The 20,874-nt window shown below is 29.0% G+C and overlaps 1 protein-coding gene across 1 annotated transcript; it reads right to left on the bottom strand.

The window, feature by feature from the left end:
• Positions 1–677: 677 nt before the first annotated feature.
• LOC138903910 (uncharacterized) lies at positions 678–9,997 on the bottom strand. The gene is made up of 4 exons (XM_070192483.1): positions 9,686–9,997; positions 8,905–9,017; positions 8,261–8,406; positions 678–757 (listed from the first exon to the last, which is right to left on the bottom strand). Exons 1-4 carry the CDS (start codon positions 9,995–9,997, stop codon positions 678–680), a joined length of 651 nt encoding a protein of 216 aa, XP_070048584.1.
• Between the last annotated feature and the right edge of the window lie 10,877 nt (positions 9,998–20,874).

The raw sequence follows: 20,874 nt of genomic DNA, 5'->3' as shown, positions 1-20,874 counted from the left end.
TTATTTCTATTATTTCAAAAGTAAGTAATTTCTTATAGATTATTCTTCTTACATCATTATCAATATTTTTTAGTATATATAGTATAAGTATCTTATAACTAAGATCATCATCTATTAAGTAAGTGTTCATTTTATCATATGATTTGCTAAACATATTCCTTTTAATCTTTATGTCTATTATCCTTATTCATCATATTATAATAAGTTATTTTGATCATCTTTTCTGGTCACTACCATGATTTTCTGCTTCAATCAGTTACCCTAACAGCGCTTCAACTTTGTTTACTCCCCTAAACGGCCTCTCTGCCTACCGGTTTCAACCTTAGGATGCATAGTCTGGGCTTACCTATTCTTAGCATATTTTCATGGCAAACTTTCTCAAGATGATTTCTATAATAGTACTATTATATGATGGATAATTATAATTTTCATATTAGAGATTATCAGGAATATAATAATTTAGCTACTCATAATTATAATATGACATACCTGTTTTTGTAGGTTCTTGATATCTCCTTGTTGATCCATAGCTTTCATATCTTCTTGTTGATCCATAGCTTTCCTGTATTTTTATCTTTAAGTATATCTAGAGAGTAAGAGAAGAGAGAAGTATTTGGATGCCTGAAGATGCAGTCAAACCTCATATATCAAAAATTCAAATTCATAATAAGTGCCAATTATTCAATAGCAATAAACGATAAGAATATAGATAAATCATTAGTATTGTACTGAAAAATGTCAGGAATAGAATTAACACCTGGAAGTAAAATATTTACAGCTAGATGTAAAAACTTATACGTCTTAACAACAAAACATAAAATAGCAGCAAAAAATAAAATTAATAAAATCAAAATAGAAAACCCGTTTGAAAGAATAGTTACAGTAATTGACAATAATGAATACAGCTATAAAGAGATTGACATGGAAGAAGATTTAGAAATAGTAAAAGAAAGATTAAGTACATCAAGTATACCAAACCAATTAACTTATGAAACACCAACATCATCAAGAATAAGTACATCAAGAAGAGAATATATAATCCCAAAAAATTTAATAAGAAACACAAAAGAAAAAATAAATACATACCACTACTATATAACTGGAATCATGGAACAAAGAAAATATCAAATATTAATAAATACAGGACAAGAAGAAAACTATATTACAAGAGAATTAGTAACAGAAGCTGAAATAATAACTACTGAACAATTATGCCCTGAATTACCTAAAGAATTAATAATAAATGAAGACATAACAGAAAAAGAAATAATTATTGGAGGAATACCTCTAATAATACAATTTAAAATATATCAAGAAAACGAAAATGAAAATATTACACTAGGAATAAAATGGTTAGAAAAGGTAAAACCATACAGTCTAGGAGATAAGCAATTAACCATAACATACAAAGATAAGAAAATAATAATAAAAAGAACAGAAGAATGAAAATATATATACTCGCAAAAATCATAGTAGAAGGATATTATAATAGATACTATACACCAATGATAGATACAGGGGCAGAAGCTAATATATGTAAATATAATTGTTTACCAACGGATAAATGGGAAAAATTAAAAACACCTATGGTAGTAACAGGATTTAATAATGAAGGTAGTATGATTAACTACAAAGCCAAGAATGTAAAAATACAAATATGGGATAAAATATTAACTATAGAAGAAATATATAACTTTGAATTTACTACGAAAGATATGTTACTAGGAATGCCATTTTTAGAAAAATTATACCCACATATAATAACAAAAACACACTGGTGATTTACCACACCATGTAAAAATAAAGTAGGAGCAAAAAGAGTAAATAATAAACAACGAAAAACTACAGAATGGATACGAGGAAATGAAAAAATCACACAAAAATTAGAAAATATAAGTAAAAATACAACTACCCAATTAGAAATTATCATATTTACAATAGACAAAGTAAAAATAATCCAGAATGAATTAGAAAAATTATATAATGATAACCCTCTAAAAGGATGGAATAAACATAAGACAAAAATAAAAATAGAATTAATAGAAGAAAATAGTATAATAACACAAAAACCCTTAAAATATAACTTTGATGACTTAACAGAATTTAAAATGCATATAAAAGAATTATTAGATAACAAGTATATACAAGAAAGTAATAGTAAACATACAAGTCCAGCATTTATAGTAAATAAACATAGTGAACAAAAAAGAGGAAAAAGCAGAATGGTTATAGATTACCGAAATTTAAATGCAAAAACTAAAACATATAATTACCCAATACCTAACAAGATATTAAAAATAAGACAAATCCAAGGATATAATTACTTTAGTAAATTTGACTGTAAATCAGGATTTTACCATCTAAAACTAGGAGATGAATCTAAAAAACTAACAGTATTTACAGTGCCACAAGGATTTTATGAATGGAATGTTTTACCATTTGGATATAAAAATGCACCAGGAAGATACCAACATTTTATGGATAATTATTTTAACCAACTAGAGAATTGTATAGTATATATAGATGATATATTACTATATTCAAGAACACAAGATGAACATATAAAATTATTAGAAAAATTCATACATATTATAGAAAACTCTGGTATAAGCTTAAGCAAAACCAAAGCAGAAATTATGAAGAATCAGATAGAATTTTTAGGAATACAAATAGATAAAAATGGAATAAAAATGCAAACACACATAGTACAAAAAATAATCAATCTTGATGAAAACATAGATACAAAAAAGAAATTACAATCATTTTTAGGATTAGTAAACCAAGTAAGAGAATATATACCTAAATTAGCAGAAAACCTAAAACCTTTACAGAAAAAACTAAAAAAGGATGTAGAATATGGGTTCGATGAAAAAGATAAGGAACAAATAAGGAAGATTAAAATATTGTGTAAGAAACTACCAAAATTATACTTCCCAGATGAAAATAAGAAATTTACTTATATTGTAGAAACAGATTCGAGTAATCATAGTTATGGAGGAGTTCTTAAATATAAATATGATAAAGAAAAAATAGAACATCATTGCAGGTATTATTCAGGATCTTATAGTGAACCACAAGAAAAATGGGAAATAAATAGAAAAGAATTATTTGCATTATATAAATGTTTATTAGCATTTGAACCATATATAGTTTACAACAGATTTATTGTAAGAACAGATAATACCCAAGTAAAATGGTGGATAACCAGAAAAGTACAAGATTCAGTTACAACAAAAGAAATACGCAGACTGGTATTAAATATATTAAACTTTACATTTACAATTGAAATAATCACTACTAACAAGAATGTTGTTGCAGATTACTTGTCAAGACAAAGCTACCCAAACTGACCCAGATAATACAATGGAAAATCTACTCTTAGCCATGACTACACTTTGTAAGAAAGTGGAAAGTATGGATGAAGAGATACAGATAATAAGAAAAACAGCTAGTAGTCAGCAGCATGACTCAAAAAATGCGGAGATAAGACGATCGGAAGTCTCTAAAATTCCAGAGCTAGAAGGTGACGTTGAGAAACACCTAAAAACTCATAACAGTTTGTTAAATACAGTTGCAGGAAGCAGCACAGCTAGCAGTTCATCTGCAAAGAAGAAGGAAGAAATTAAACCTAGATACACAAACATAAATATGAACAATTTATTTTCAAAACCATTCGTACAGAAAAATATCCAAAACACCCAGAACGAAATATTCCTACCACCACAGATAAATACCTACAAAGAAAGTCTGAACCTAGCCAAAAAGACATACAACCATATAACCCGTACATATATAGACAACATACACAAAATACAAAACTTTTTTACCATTTTTAGTGTCCTTATTATTTTTATTTTTGTCTTATGTTTATTCCATCCTTTTAGAGGGTTATCATTATATAATTTTTCTAATTCATTCTGGATTATTTTTACTTTGTCTATTGTAAATATGATAATTTCTAATTGGGTAGTTGTATTTTTACTTATATTTTCTAATTTTTGTGTGATTTTTTCATTTCCTCGTATCCATTCTGTAGTTTTTCGTTGTTTATTATTTACTCTTTTTGCTCCTACTTTATTTTTACATGGTGTGGTAAACCACCAGTGTGTTTTTGTTATTATGTGTGGGTATAATTTTTCTAAAAATGGCATTCCTAGTAACATATCTTTCGTAGTAAATTCAAAGTTATATATTTCTTCTATAGTTAATATTTTATCCCATATTTGTATTTTTACATTCTTGGCTTTGTAGTTAATCATACTACCTTCATTATTAAATCCTGTTACTACCATAGGTATTTTTAATTTTTTCCATTTATCCGTTGGTAACAATTATATTTACATATATTAGCTTCTGCCCCTGTATCTATCATTAGTGTATAGTATCTATTATAATATCCTTCTACTATGATTTTTGCGAGTATATATATTTTCATTCTTCTGTTCTTTTTATTATTATTTTCTTATCTTTGTATGTTATGGTTAATTGCTTATCTGCTAGACTGTATGGTTTTACCTTTTCTAACCATTTTATTCCTAGTGTAATATTTTCATTTTCGTTTTCTTGATATATTTTAAATTGTATTATTAGAGGTATTACTCCAATAATTATTTCTTTTTCTGTTATTTCTTCATTTATTATTAATTCTTTAGGTAATTCAGGGCATAATTGTTCAGTAGTTATTATTTCAGTTTCTGTTACTAATTCTCTTGTAATATAGTTTTCTTCTTGTCCTGTATTTACTAATATTTGATATTTTCTTTGTTCCATGATTCCAGTTATATAGTAGTGGTATGTATTTATTTTTTCTTTTGTGTTTCTTATTAAATTTTTTGGGATTATATATTCTCTTCTTGATGATGTTGGTGTTTCATAAGTTAATTGGTTTGGTATACTTGATGTACTTAATCTTTCTTTTACTATTTCTAAATCTTCTTCTATGTCAATTTCTTTATAGCTATATTCATTATTGTCAATAACTGTAACTATTCTTTCAAATGGGTTTTCTATTTTGATTTTATTAATTTTATTTTTTGCTGCTATTTTATGTTTTGTTGTTAAGACGTATAAGTTTTTACATCTAGCTGTAAATATTTTACTTCCAGGTGTTAATTCTATTCCTGACATTTTCCAGTATAATACTAATGATTTATCTATATTCTTATCGTTTATTGCTATTGAATAATTGGCACTTATTATGAATTTGAATTTTTGATATACGAGATTTCCTTTTATTGCACTTATTATGCTTTTTTCTATAGGTTGGATTATTCTATCATCTGCTAAATATATTTCTATAGGGGTATCTATTCCTTCCCTAAAACATGCTTTTATTAGTATTTCAGTTCCTCCTAAGTGTACATATTTAATTGGATTTTTTGCCTTTATATCTTGTATTTCTTTATTTATTATTCTTTTGTTTATTATTGGTATTTTGGCCTTTCCTTTTGTATATTTACAGTCAATTATATGTTCTTTTTGGCTAACCACGTAGTATTCTTCTTTTTGTCTTTTGAACCAATTTTTTATTGTAGGTACTTCAAATATTTTTTCGACACTGAGGTCTAATTCTTTTCCTTTTATCTGTTCAAATATATTATTATCAAATATAATTTTTTGTTCTGAGGATTCTTCATCTTTATATTCTTCTCGTGTTATTACTTCTTTTTCAGTCATTGGATTTCATTATCTTCTTTAGTTATTTCATTTTCTATTTCATCTTCTGTATCTGATATTTCATATATACTATCTTCACTATCTAGTTCATAATCTATATATTCCATCTGCATATATTCTTCATCATCAATTATGATTTCGGTTATTTGCTTTTTCTTTAGGTTTCTAGGTGATTTACAGTCTTTAGCTATATGTCCTAATTTTCCACAGTTATAACAAGTACATTCTGTTAGTTTCTTTTTTGGTCTAAATGATCTTTTAGTCTGATAATCTTTTACATAATATCTTTTTCTTGGTTTTTTATTTTTATATTTTGATCTATATTTATTATATTTCTTTGTTTTCCATTTTTTATTATATTTATTATATTTATCTGTACATCCAAATTGTGGTGCTGTTTTATTTTTACAACATCTTAAGTTTTTTATTAATATTTTTTCTATTTTTGTTTCTTCTTTATATTTTTCACATAATTGTACAAACCATTGTTGTAGAAATTTTATCCTAGCTCCTAAAGTATCTGTTACTCCTGCTTCATTCCAGTCTTTTATTATTTTAGAATTAAAAGGTTCTGGTAATTTTGTGAAATATAATTTCCTTATTTCTTTGCCTTCTTCTGTATTATATGTTCCTTTATAATAATATTCTCTAAATGCACAAGTATATTCATCTATATAGCACATATTACATATTGCTAATTTTGTTATTAGATTTCTATTTGTTTGTTTTTCCTTATTTTGTTCTTCAATTTCTGTAGTCATACTACTAAATTCGTTTCTTATGGCTATTTCATATTTGTATAATATTTCTATATTTGTTGTTGCTATTTCACCATTAAATTTTTTATTACTTCTTAAGGTATCTATACTTTCCTTTGTTAAATTGTGTAACCATAATTTTACTGTTCCTATGAGTGTTCTTTCTATATATCCTGGTGTTTCTGCCATTCCTATTTTATTATCTACCAATTATTTAGATACATATCCTATCCATAGTTGGATTGTTTTATTTATATCTGCTACGCAATCTAAATCTAAAAAATTATATTGTTCTGACATTGGTTTTGGTGTCCATTTCTTATTTAATCTACTATCCCATAGTGTATTATTTCTATCATGTTGTTCATAGTTAACTGTATAATAATTTGGGTATAATCCTTTTTGGATTTTTTACACCTGATGTACTAGGTTTTTCTTACATATTTACATCTCCTGTATTTATTTCTATATTTTTTATTTTTTCTATATTTTCTAAAAGTTCTGTATATGTTTCACTTATTTCACTTGATTCTGACTTTTGGTCGTCTATATTGTTATCTATTTCTTCAATTCTGGGAATTTCTTCTGGTTGTAATATTTGTTTAAATTTATTTATCTCATCTGTTAATTCTATTTCTTTATTTTTCTCTCTTTGCTTGTTTTCATATAGTGCTTTTAACATGTTTAATTCTTTTTCTAATGCTATAATTTTTGTGTTTTTAGTTTCTTCTAATTGTTGTATTTTCCTGTTTGCTTGATTTTTGATAATTTCAATTTCTTTTTTCTTATCAATTTCTTCATTTTCTTTACTTATACTTGTCATAGCTGTCAAGCTATCTTCTAATCTTGTTGTTTCCTTTTCTATCATTAGGTATAATTGATCTCCTATTTTTTTATATCTTCTGCCTAAATTTGAAAATATTATTTTTATTTTCAATCCATCTTGGTTTTCATATGTCTTTTCATCTATAGCAAATTCTCCTTTGTTCATTTTTAATCTATAGCTCTGATACCATTTTTAGTGTCCTTATTATTTTTATTTAATTTCATTTATAATTTAGTCAAATGTAAAATCTTTTTCATAATATTCTTTTTGTAGTGAAATTAATCTAATTATTTCTTTTAAGCTTTCTAATATATATTCTATATATTCTATATCTTGGGTTCTTTGGTATTCTTCTATATTAGTTTTTACTAAATTTGTCAGTAGTTTTATGCTGTCGGTAGTTTGTTGCCAATATTGTAGGTATATATTATTCATCATGTGTTATCAGAATATAGATCTAATTCATATAAGTCTATTTCTGGTATAATTAATTCTGTCCAATTTTGATCCATTATTTCTATTATTTCAAAAGTAAGTAATTTCTTATAGATTATTCTTCTTACATCATTATCAATATTTTTTAGTATATATAGTATAAGTATCTTATAACTAAGATCATCATCAATTAAGTAAGTGTTCATTTTATCATATGATTTGCTAAACATATTCCTTTTAATCTTTATGTCTATTATCCTTATTCATCATATTATAATAAGTTATTTTGATCATCTTTTCTGGTCACTACCATGATTTTCTGCTTTAATCAGTTACCCTAACAGCGCTTCAACTTCGTTTACTCCCCTAAACGACCTCTCTGCCTACCGGTTTCAACCTTAGGATGCATAGTCTGGGCTTACCTATTCTTAGCATATTTTCATGGCAAACTTTCTCAAGATGATTTCTATAACAGTACTATTATATGATGGATAATTATAATTTACATATTAGAGATTATCAGGAATATAATAATTTAGCTACTCATAATTATAATATGACATACCTGTTTTTGTAGGTTCTTGATATCTCCTTGTTGATCCATAGCTTTCATATCTTCTTGTTGATCCATAGCTTTCCTGTTTTTGTAGGTTCTTGATATCTCCTTGTTGATCCATAGCTTTCATATCTTCTTGTTGATCCATAGCTTTCCTGTATTTTTATCTTTAAGTATATCTAGAGAGTAAGAGAAGAGAGAAGTATTTGGATGCCTGAAGATGCAGCCTATTTTTTATTCATAATCGAAAGGCTATTTAAAGATTACAAAAATGACTCTTACTATTCATGAACGACCTTTACTGTTCATGAGACTGACTCTTACTATTCATGAACGACCTTTACTGTTCATGAGACTGACTCTTACTATTCATGAACGACCTTTACTGTTCATGAGACTGACTCTTACTTTTGTAAAGTAAAGAACTATTTACTTTACGACTTTTACAAAAAACAAAATAACATTAAAGAAAAGAAAAGAATCTAATAAATCTTTTACTTTATCTTGTCTGCCATAGTTTTTGTCGTTTAGTTTGTCGTCTTCTTCTCGATTATTCCAGTTGTACGTCTGGAACAATGTTATCTTCTCCTTTGCATTTTGAGCATATGTGGTCTGGGTATTTGTGACTGATTAGCTTGCAATATCTTGTTAACAGTTCTGGAGAGATGAAATTCGTCCTTATAGCTCTTGTGATTGTAGGTTGTTCTGGTTTTAAAAGACTTAAGACCCATTGCCTTAATTCTTCCATTCTGCTTCTCGTATCTCTCTGCAATTTGAATATATCATTGTTTGTTCTCTTGAATAATAACTCCAAATAGCATTCTGATTTAGGTAGTTGTTTGCTAGCTCATTTAGTATAGTGGATATTCCAATAATTCTTTTATTTGTATAAAAGTCTGGAATATTTATTTTTTCTATCTCTTCTTGTTCTTCTATTTTTTCTGGTACTAGCATTTCCCTTGTGAGTCCGATCTTGATAACTTGTATGATAGGCTTTATTTCTTCATGTAATATCTCTGCTGTGGCTGAATAAAATCGTATATAGAATAATGTTCCTTTAGTTATTCTTTTGTATTGCATAAATGCTCTGTGTAACTCAGGTATGGTAGCTATCTCTTGTCCTGTTTGTGTATATACAGTATCTAGTAATCCATAATTGTAGCAGGTGGCTATTAGTTTTGCACTTGTATTTGGTAGTGCTATTAATTTATTGTATCCTGTTAGATAATGGGTAATATAATCTTCATTTGGATTCTGGGTAGTTTGGGATCTTGGGTTTTTGTTTAAAAAGTTTTATATTTTGTGTATGTTGTCTATATATGTACGGGTTATATGGTTGTATGACTTTTTGGCTTGGTTCAGACTTTCTTTGTAGGTATTTATCTGTGGTGGTAGGAATATTTCGTTCTGGGTGTTTTGGATATTTTTCTGTACGAATGGTTTTGAAAATAAATTGTTCATATTTATGTTTGTGTATCTGGGTTTAATTTCTTCTTTCTTCTTTGCAGATGAATTGCTAGCTATGCTGCTTCCTGCAACTGTATTTAACAAACTGTTATGAGTTTTTAGGTGTTTCTCAACGTCACCTTCTAGCTCTGGAATTTTAGAGACTTCCGATCGTCTTATCTCCGCATTTTTTGAGTCATGCTGCTGACTACTAGCTGTTTTTCTTATTATCTGTATCTCTTCATCCATACTTTCCACTTTCTTACAAAGTGTAGTCATGGCTAAGAGTAGATTTTCCATTGTATTATCTGGGTCAGTTTGGGTAGCTTTATCTTGACAAGTAATCTGCAACAACATTCTTGTTAGTAGTGATTATTTCAATAGTAAATGTAAAGTTTAATATATTTAATACCAGTGTGCGTATTTCTTTTGTTGTAACTGAATCTTGTACTTTTCTGGTTATCCACCATTTTACTTGGGTATTATCTGTTCTTACAATAAATCTGTTGTAAACTATATATGGTTCAAATGCTAATAAACATTTATATAATGCAAATAATTCTTTTCTATTTATTTCCCATTTTTCTTGTGGTTCAGTATAAGATCCTGAATAATACCTGCAATGATGTTCTATTTTTTCTTTATCATATTTATATTTAAGAACTCCTCCATAACTATGATTACTCGAATCTGTTTCTACAATATAAGTAAATTTCTTATTTTCATCTGGGAAGTATAATTTTGGTAGTTTCTTACACAATATTTTAATCTTCCTTATTTGTTCCTTATCTTTTTCATCGAACCCATATTCTACATCCTTTTTTAGTTTTTTCTGTAAAGGTTTTAGGTTTTCTGCTAATTTAGGTATATATTCTCTTACTTGGTTTACTAATCCTAAAAATGATTGTAATTTCTTTTTTGTATCTATGTTTTCATCAAGATTGATTATTTTTTGTACTATGTGTGTTTGCATTTTTATTCCATTTTTATCTATTTGTATTCCTAAAAATTCTATCTGATTCTTCATAATTTCTGCTTTGGTTTTACTTAAGCTTATACCAGAGTTTTCTATAATATGTATGAATTTTTCTAATAATTTTATATGTTCATCTTGTATTCTTGAATATAGTAATATATCATCTATATATACTATACAATTCTCTAGTTGGTTAAAATAATTATCCATAAAATGTTGGTATCTTCCTGGTGCATTTTTATATCCAAATGGTAAAACATTCCATTCATAAAATCCTTGTGGCACTGTAAATACTGTTAGTTTTTTAGATTCATCTTCTAGTTTTAGATGGTAAAATTCTGATTTACAGTCAAATTTACTAAAGTAATTATATCCTTGAATTTGTCTTATTTTTAATATCTTGTTAGGTATTGGGTAATTATATGTTTTAGTTTTTGCATTTAAATTTCGGTAATCTATAACCATTCTACTTTTTCCTCTTTATTGTTCACTATGTTTATTTACTATAAATGTTGGACTTGTATGTTTACTATTACTTTCTTGTATATACTTGTTATCTAATAATTCTTTTATATGCATTTTAAATTCTGTTAAGTCATCAAAGTTATATTTTAAGGATTTTTGTGTTATTATACTATTTTCTTCTATTAATTCTATTTTTATTTTATTTTTCTCTTGAAAAGACATATAAAAACCAAGATGGATTGAAAATAAAAATAATATTTTCAAATTTAGGCAGAAGATATAAAAAAAAAAAGAGATCAATTATACCTAATGATAGAAAAGGAAACAACAAGATTAGAAGATAGCTTGACAGCTATGACAAGAATAAGTAAAGAAAATGAAGAAATTGATAAGAAGAAAGAAATTGAAATTATCAAAAATCAAGCAAACAGGGAAATACAACAATTAGAAGAAACTAAAAACACAAAAATTATAGCATTAGAAAAAGAATTAAATATGTTAAAAGCACTATATGAAAACAAGCAAAGAGAGAAAAATAAAGAAATAGAATTAACAGATGAGATAAATAAATTTAAACAAATATTACAACCAGAAGAAATTCCCAGAATTGAAGAAATAGATAACAATATAGACGACCAAAAGTCAGAATCAAGTAAAATAAGTGAAACATATACAGAACTTTTAGAAAATATAGAAAAAATAAAAAATGTAGAAATAAATACAGGAGATGTAAATATGGAAGAAAAACCTAGTACATCAGGTGTAAAAAATCCAAAAGGATTATGCCCAAATTATTATACAGTTAACTATGAACAACATGATAGAAATAATACACTATGGGATAGTAGATTAAATAAGAAATGGACTCCAAAACCAATGTCAGAACAATATAATTTTTTAGATTTAGATTGCGTAGCAGATATAAATAAAACAATCCAACTATGGATAGGATATGTATCTAAACAATTGGTAGATAATAAAATAGGAATGGCAGAAACACCAGGATATATAGAAAGAACACTCATAGGAACAGTAAAATTATGGTTACACAATTTAACAAAGGAAAGTATAGATACCTTAAGAAGTAATAAAAAATTTAATGGTGAAATAGCAACAACAAATATAGAAATATTATACAAATATGAAATAGCCATAAGAAACGAATTTAGTAGTATGACTACAGAAATTGAAGAACAAAATAAGGAAAAACAAACAAATAGAAATCTAATAACAAAATTAGCAATATGTAATATGTGCTATATAGACGAATATACTTGTGCATTTAGAGAATATTATTATAAAGGAACATATAATACAGAAGAAGGCAAAGAAATAAGGAAATTATATTTCACAAAATTACCAGAACCTTTTAATTCTAAAATAATAAAAGACTGGAATGAAGCAGGAGTAACAGATACTTTAGGAGCTAGGATAAAATTTCTACAACAATGGTTTGTACAATTATGTGAAAAATATAAAGAAGAAACAAAAATAGAAAAAATATTAATAAAAAACTTAAGATGTTGTAAAAATAAAACAGCACCACAATTTGGATGTACAGATAAATATAATAAATATAATAAAAAATGGAAAACAAAGAAATATAATAAATATAGATCAAAATATAAAAATAAAAAACCAAGAAAAAGATATTATGTAAAAGATTATCAGAATAAAAGATCATTTAGACCAAAAAAGAAACTAACAGAATGTACTTGTTATAACTGTGGAAAATTAGGACATATAGCTAAAGACTGTAAAGCACCTAGAAACCTAAAGAAAAAGCAAATAACCGAAATCATAATTGATGATGAAGAATATATGCAGATGGAATATATAGATTATGAACTAGATAGTGAAGATAGTATATATGAAATATCAGATACAGAAGATGAAATAGAAAATGAAATAACTAAAGAAGATAATGAAATCCAATGACTGAAAAAGAGAAGTAATAATACGAGAAGAATATAAAGATGAAGAATCCTCAGAACAAAAAATTATATTTGATAATAATATATTTGAACAGATAAAAGGAAAAGAATTAGACCTCAGTGTCGAAAAAATATTTGAAGTACCTACAATAAAAAATTGGTTCAAAAGACAAAAAGAAGAATACTACGTGATTAGCCAAAAAGAACATATAATTGACTGTAAATATACAAAAGGAAAGGCCAAAATACCAATAATAAACAAAAGAATAATAAATAAAGAAATACAAGATATAACGGCAAAAAATCCAATTAAATATGTACACTTAGGAGGAACTGAAATACTAATAAAAGCATGTTTTAGGGAAGGAATAGATACCCCTATAGAAATATATTTAGCAGATGATAGAATAATCCAACCTATAGAAAAAAGCATAATAAGTGCAATAAAAGGAAACCTCATATATCAAAAATTCAAATTCATAATAAGTGCCAATTATTCAATAGCAATAAACGATAAGAATATACATAAATCATTAGTATTATACTGGAAAATGTCAGAAATAGAATTAACACCTGGAAGTAAAATATTTACAGCTAGATGTAAAAACTTATACGTCTTAACAACAAAACATAAAATAGCAGCAAAAAATAAAATTAATAAAATCAAAATAGAAAACCCGTTTGAAAGAATAGTTACAGTTATTGACAATAATGAATATAGCTATAAAGAGAATGACATGGAAGAAGATTTAGAAATAGTAAAAGAAAGATTAAGTACATCAAGTATACCAAACCAATTAACTTATGAAACACCAACATCATCAAGAATAAGTACATCAAGAAGAGAATATATAATCCCAAAAAATTTAATAAGAAACACAAAAGAAAAAATAAATACATACCACTACTATATAACTGGAATCATGGAACAAAGAAAATATCAAATATTAATAAATACAGGACAAGAAGAAAATTATATTACAAGAGAATTAGTAACAGAAGTTGAAATAATAACTACTGAACAATTATGCCTTGAATTACCTAAAGAATTAATAATAAATGAAGAAATAACAGAAAAAGAAATAATTATTGGAGGAATACCTCTAATAATACAATTTAAAATATATCAAGAAAACGAAAATGAAAATATTACACTAGGAATAAAATGGTTAGAAAAGGTAAAACCTTACTGTCTAGGAGATAAGCAATTAACCATAACATACAAAGATAAGAAAATAATAATAAAAAGAACAGAAGAATGAAAATATATATACTCGCAAAAATCATAGTAGAAGGATATTATAATAGATACTATACACCAATGATAGATACAGGGGCAGAAGCTAATATATGTAAATATAATTATTTACCAACGGATAAATGGAAAAAATTAAAAACACCTATGGTAGTAACAGGATTTAATAATGAAGGTAGTATGATTAACTACAAAGCCAAGAATGTAAAAATACAAATATGGGATAAAATATTAACTATAGAAGAAATATATAACTTTGAATTTACTACGAAAGATATGTTATTAGGAATGCCATTTTTAGAAAAATTATACCCACACATAATAACAAAAATACACTGGTGGTTTACCACACCATGTAAAAATAAAGTAGGAGCAAAAAGGGTAAATAATAAACAACGAAAAACTACCGAATGGATACGAGGAAATGAAAAAATCACACAAAAATTAGAAAATATAAGTAAAAATACAACTACCCAATTAGAAATTATCATATTTACAATAGACAAAGTAAAAATAATCCAGAATGAATTAGAAAAATTATATAATGATAACCCTCTAAAAGGATGGAATAAACATAAGACAAAAATAAAAATAGAATTAATAGAAGAAAATAGTATAATAACACAAAAACCCTTAAAATATAACTTTGATGACTTAACAGAATTTAAAATGCATATAAAAGAATTATTAGATAACAAGTATATACAAGAAAGTAATAGTAAACATACAAGTCCAGCATTTATAGTAAATAAACATAGTGAACAAAAAAGAGAAAAAAGCAGAATGGTTATAGATTACCGAAATTTAAATGCAAAAACTAAAACATATAATTACCCAATACCTAACAAGATATTAAAAATAAGACAAATCCAAGGATATAATTACTTTTGTAAATTTGATTGTAAATCAGAATTTTACCATCTAAAACTAGAAGATGAATCTAAAAAACTAACAGCATTTACAGTGCCACAACGATTTTATGAATGGAATGTTTTACCATTTGGATATAAAAATGCACCAGGAAGATACCAATATTTTATGGATAATTATTTTAACCAACTAGAGAATTGTATAGTATATATAGATGATATATTACTATATTCAAGAACACAAGATGAACATATAAAATTATTAGAAAAATTCATACATATTATAGAAAACTCTGGTATAAGCTTAAGCAAAACCAAAGCAGAAATTATGAAGAATCAGATAGAATTTTTAGGAATACAAATAGATAAAAATGGAATAAAAATGCAAACACACATAGTACAAAAAATAATCAATCTTGATGAAAACATAGATACAAAAAAGAAATTACAATCATTTTTAGGATTAGTAAACCAAGTAAGAGAATATATACCTAAATTAGCAGAAAACCTAAAACCTTTACAGAAAAAACTAAAAAAGGATGTAGAATATGGGTTCGATGAAAAAGATAAGGAACAAATAAGGAAGATTAAAATATTGTGTAAGAAACTACCAAAATTATACTTCCCAGATGAAAATAAGAAATTTACTTATATTATAGAAACAGATTCGAGTAATCATAGTTATGGAGGAGTTCTTAAATATAAATATGATAAAGAAAAAATAGAACATCATTACAGGTATTATTCAGGATCTTATACTGAACCACAAGAAAAATGGGAAATAAATAGAAAAGAATTATTTGCATTATATAAATGTTTATTAGCATTTGAACCATATATAGTTTACAACAGATTTATTGTAAGAACAGATAATACCCAAGTAAAATGGTGGATAACCAGAAAAGTACAAGATTCAGTTACAACAAAAGAAATACGCAGACTGGTATTAAATATATTAAACTTTACATTTACAATTGAAATAATCACTACTAACAAGAATGTTGTTGCAGATTACTTGTCAAGACAAAGCTACCCAAACTGACCCAGATAATACAATGGAAAATCTACTCTTAGCCATGACTACACTTTGTAAGAAAGTGAAAAGTATGGATGAAGAGATACAGATAATAAGAAAAACAGCTAGTAGTCAGCAGCATGACTCAAAAAATGCGGAGATAAGACGATCGGAAGTCTCTAAAATTCCAGAGCTAGAAGGTGACGTTGAGAAACACCTAAAAACTCATAACAGTTTGTTAAATACAGTTGCAGGAAGCAGCACAGCTAGCAGTTCATCTGCAAAGAAGAAGGAAGAAATTAAACCCAGATACACAAACATAAATATGAACAATTTATTTTCAAAACCATTCGTACAGAAAAATATCCAAAACACCCAGAACGAAATATTCCTACCACCACAGATAAATACCTACAAAGAAAGTCTGAACCTAGCCAAAAAGACATACAACCATATAACCCGTACATATATAGACAACATACACAAAATACAAAACTTTTTAAACAAAAACCCAAGATCCCAAACTACCCAGAATCCAAATGAAGATTATATTACCCATTATCTAACAGGATACAATAAATTAATAGCACTACCAAATACAAGTGCAAAACTAATAGCCACCTGCTACAATTATGGATTACTAGATACTGTATATACACAAACAGGACAAGAGATAGCTACCATACCTGAGTTACACAGAGCATTTATGCAATACAAAAGAATAACTAAAGGAACATTATTCTATATACGATTTTATTCAGCCACAGCAGAGATATTACATGAAGAAATAAAGCCTATCATACAAGTTATCAAGATCGGACTCACAAGGGAAATGCTAGTACCAGAAAAAATAGAAGAACAAGAAGAGATAGAAAAAATAAATATTCCAGACTTTTATACAAATAAAAGGATTATTGGAATATCCACTATACTAAATGAGCTAGCAAACAACTACCTAAATCAGAATGCTATTTGGAGTTATTATTCAAGAGAACAAACAATGATATATTCAAATTGCAGAGAGATACGAGAAGCAGAATGGAAGAATTAAGGCAATGGGTATTAAGTCTTTTAAAGCCAGAACAACCTACAACTACAAGAGCTATAAGGACGAATTTCATCTCTCCAGAACTGTTAACAAGATATTGCAAGATAATCAGTCACAAATATCCAGACCACATATGCTCAAAATGCAAAGGAGAAGATAACATTGTTCCAGACGTACAACTGGAATAATCGAGAAGAAGACGACAAGCTAAACGACAAAAACTATGGCAGACAAGATAAAGTAAAAGATTTATTAGATTCTTTTCTTTTCTTTAATGTTATTTTGTTTTTTGTAAAAGTCGTAAAGTAAATAGTTCTTTACTTTACAAAAGTAAGAGTCAGTCTCATGAACAGTAAAGGTCGTTCATGAATAGTAAGAGTCAGTCTCATGAACAGTAAAGGTCGTTCATGAATAGTAAGAGTCAGTCTCATGAACAGTAAAGGTCGTTTCAATTATGAATAAAAAACAGGCTGCATCTTCAGGCATCCAAATACTTCTCTCTTCTCTTACTCTCTAGATATACTTAAAGATAAAAATACAGGAAAGCTATGGATCAACAAGAAGATATGAAAGCTATGGATCAACAAGGAGATATCAAGAACCTACAAAAACAGGTATGTCATATTATAATTATGAGTAGCTAAATTATTATATTCCTGATAATCTCTAATATGTAAATTAGAATTATCCATCATATAATAGTACTGTTATAGAAATCATCTTGAGAAAGTTTGCCATGAAAATATGCTAAGAATAGGTAAGCCCAGACTATGCATCCTAAGGTTGAAACCGGTAGGCAGAGAGGTCGTTTAGGGGAGTAAACAAAGTTGAAGCGCTGTTAGGGTAACTGATTGAAGCAGAAAATCATGGTAGTGACCAGAAAAGATGATCAAAATAACTTATTATAATATGAAGAATAAGGATAATAGACATAGAGATTAAAAGGAATATGTTTAGCAAATCATATGATAAAATGAACACTTACTTAATAGATGATGATCTTAGTTATAAGATACTTATACTATATATACTAAAAAATATTGATAATGATGTAAGAAGAATAATCTATGAGAAATTACTTACTTTTGAAATAATAGAAATAATGGATCAAAATTGGACAGAATTAATTATACCAGAAATAGACTTATATGAATTAGATCTATATTCTAATAACACATGATGAATAATATATACCTACAATATTGGCAACAAACTACTGACAGCATAAAACTACTGACAAATTTAGTAAAAACTAATATAGAAGAATACCAAAGAACCCAAGATATAGAATATATAGAATATATATTAGAAAGCTTAAAAGAAATAATTAGATTAATTCCACTACAAAAAGAATAATATGAAAAAGCTTTTACATTTGACTAAATTATAAATGAAATTAAATAAAAATAATAAGGACACTAAAAATGGTATTCAGTGCATAATTGTTCAGTAGTTATTATTTCAGTTTCTGTTACTAATTCTCTGGTAATATAGTTTTCTCCTTCCGAGTGGGTCCAGGCCCCCGGACCCCGATCACCTAAAATTATTCGGGGCCATCAAATACGACCTAAGGAACCATAGTCACCTCCCCGCCATGGCCGTTCCTCCTTATTTTGCATTTTACGGCCAAAAAACTAGAATTCCGCCTGATTCCCATATATTCGTGTGCTATAGCCCACGCCTTCCTAGTGGGTTCTGGGCCTCCCGGACCCCGATTGCCTAAAATATTTCCGGGTTATCAAATACAACCTAAGGAACCATAGTCATCGCCCCGCCATGGCCATTCCTTGTTGTTTTGCGTTTTACGGCCAAAAAACAAGAATTCCGCCCGATTCCCATATATTCATGTGCTATAGCCCACGCCTTCCTAGTGGGTTACGGGCCTCCCGGACCCCGATCGCCTATAATATTTTCGGATTATCAAATACAATCTAAGGAACCATAGTCACCGCCCCGCCATGGCCATTCCTCGTTGTTTTGCGTTTTACGGCCAAAAAACTAGAATTCCGCCCGATTCCCATATATTCATGTGCTATAGCCCACGCCTTTCTAGTGGGTTACGGGCCTCCCGGACCCCGATCGCCTAAAATATTTCCGGGTTATCAAATACAACCTAAGGAACCATAGTCACCGCCTCGCCATGGCCATTCCTCGTTGTTTTGCATTTTACGGCCAAAAAACTAGAATTCTGCCCGATTCCCATATATTCATGTGCTATAGCCCACGCCTTTCTAGTGGGTTACGGGCCTCCCGGACCCCGATCGCCTAAAATATTTTCGGGTTATCAAATACAACCTAAGGAACCATAGTCACCACCCCGCCATGGTCATTCCTCGTTGTTTTGCGTTTTACGGCCAAAAAACTAGAATTCCGCCCGATTCCCATATATTCGTGTGCTATAGCCCACGCCTTCCTAATGTGTTCTGGGTCTCCCGGACCCCGATCACCTTAAATATTTCCGGGTTATCAAATACGACCTAAGGAACCATAGTCACCGCCCCACCATGGCCGTTCCTTGTTGTTTTGCGTTTTACGGCCAAAAAACTTGAATTCCGCCCGATTCCCATATATTCGTGTGCCATAGCCCATGCCTTCCGAGTGGGTCCAGGGATCAAATATGACCTAAGGAACCATAGTCACCGCCCCAACATGGCCATTCCTCGTTGTTTTGCATTTTACGGCCAAAAAACTAGAATTCCACCCGATTCCCATATATTCGTGTGCTATAACCCACGCCTTCCTAGTGGGTTCCGGGCCCCCGGACCCTGATCGCCTAAAATATGTCTGGGCTATCAAATACGACCTAAGGAACCATAGTCACCGCCCCGCCATGGCCGTTCCTCATTGTTTTGCGTTTTACGGCCAAAAAACTAAAATTCCGCCCGATTCCCATTTATTTGTGTGCCATAGCCAACGCCTTCCGAGTGGGTCCGGTCCCCCCGGACCCCGATCGCCTAAAAATATTCTGAGCCATCAAATACGACCAAAGGAATGATAGTCACCGCCCAGCCGTGGTCGTTCGTCGTTGTTTTGCATTTTACGGCAAAAAACTAGAATTTCGCCCGATTCCCATATTTTCGGGGGCTATAGCCCATGCCTTCCGAGTGGGTCCAGGCCCCCGGACCCCGATCGCCTAAAATTATTCGGGGTTATCAAATACGACATAAGTAACCATAGTCACCTCCCCGCCATGGCCGTTCCTCGTTGTTTTGCGTTTTACGGTCAAAAAACTAGAATTCCGCCCGATTCCCATATTTTCGTCTGCTATAGCCCACGCCTTCCGAGTGGGTCCGGGACCTCAGACCCCGATTTCCTAAAATTATTCTGGGCCATCAAATACGACCTAAGGAACCATAGTCACCTCCCCGCCATGGCCGTTCCTCGTTATTTTGCGTTTACGGCCAAAAAACTAGAATTCCGCCCGATTCCCATATATTCGTGTGCTATAGCCCACGCCTTCCTAGTGGGTTCCGGGCCTCCCGGACCCCGATCGCCTAACATTTTTTCGGGTTATCAAATACAACCTAAGGAACCATAGTCACCGCCATGCAATGGCCGTTCCTCGTTGTTTTGAGTTTTACGGTAAAAAAAACTAGAATTCCGCCCGATTCCCAT

Source organism: Nicotiana tomentosiformis, unplaced genomic scaffold, assembly GCF_000390325.3.
Source record: "Nicotiana tomentosiformis unplaced genomic scaffold, ASM39032v3 Un00135, whole genome shotgun sequence".
NCBI lineage: Eukaryota > Viridiplantae > Streptophyta > Magnoliopsida > Solanales > Solanaceae > Nicotiana > Nicotiana tomentosiformis.
The sequence above is the reverse complement of the archived record's forward strand: the minus strand, read 5'-3'. Positions and strand labels throughout refer to the sequence as shown.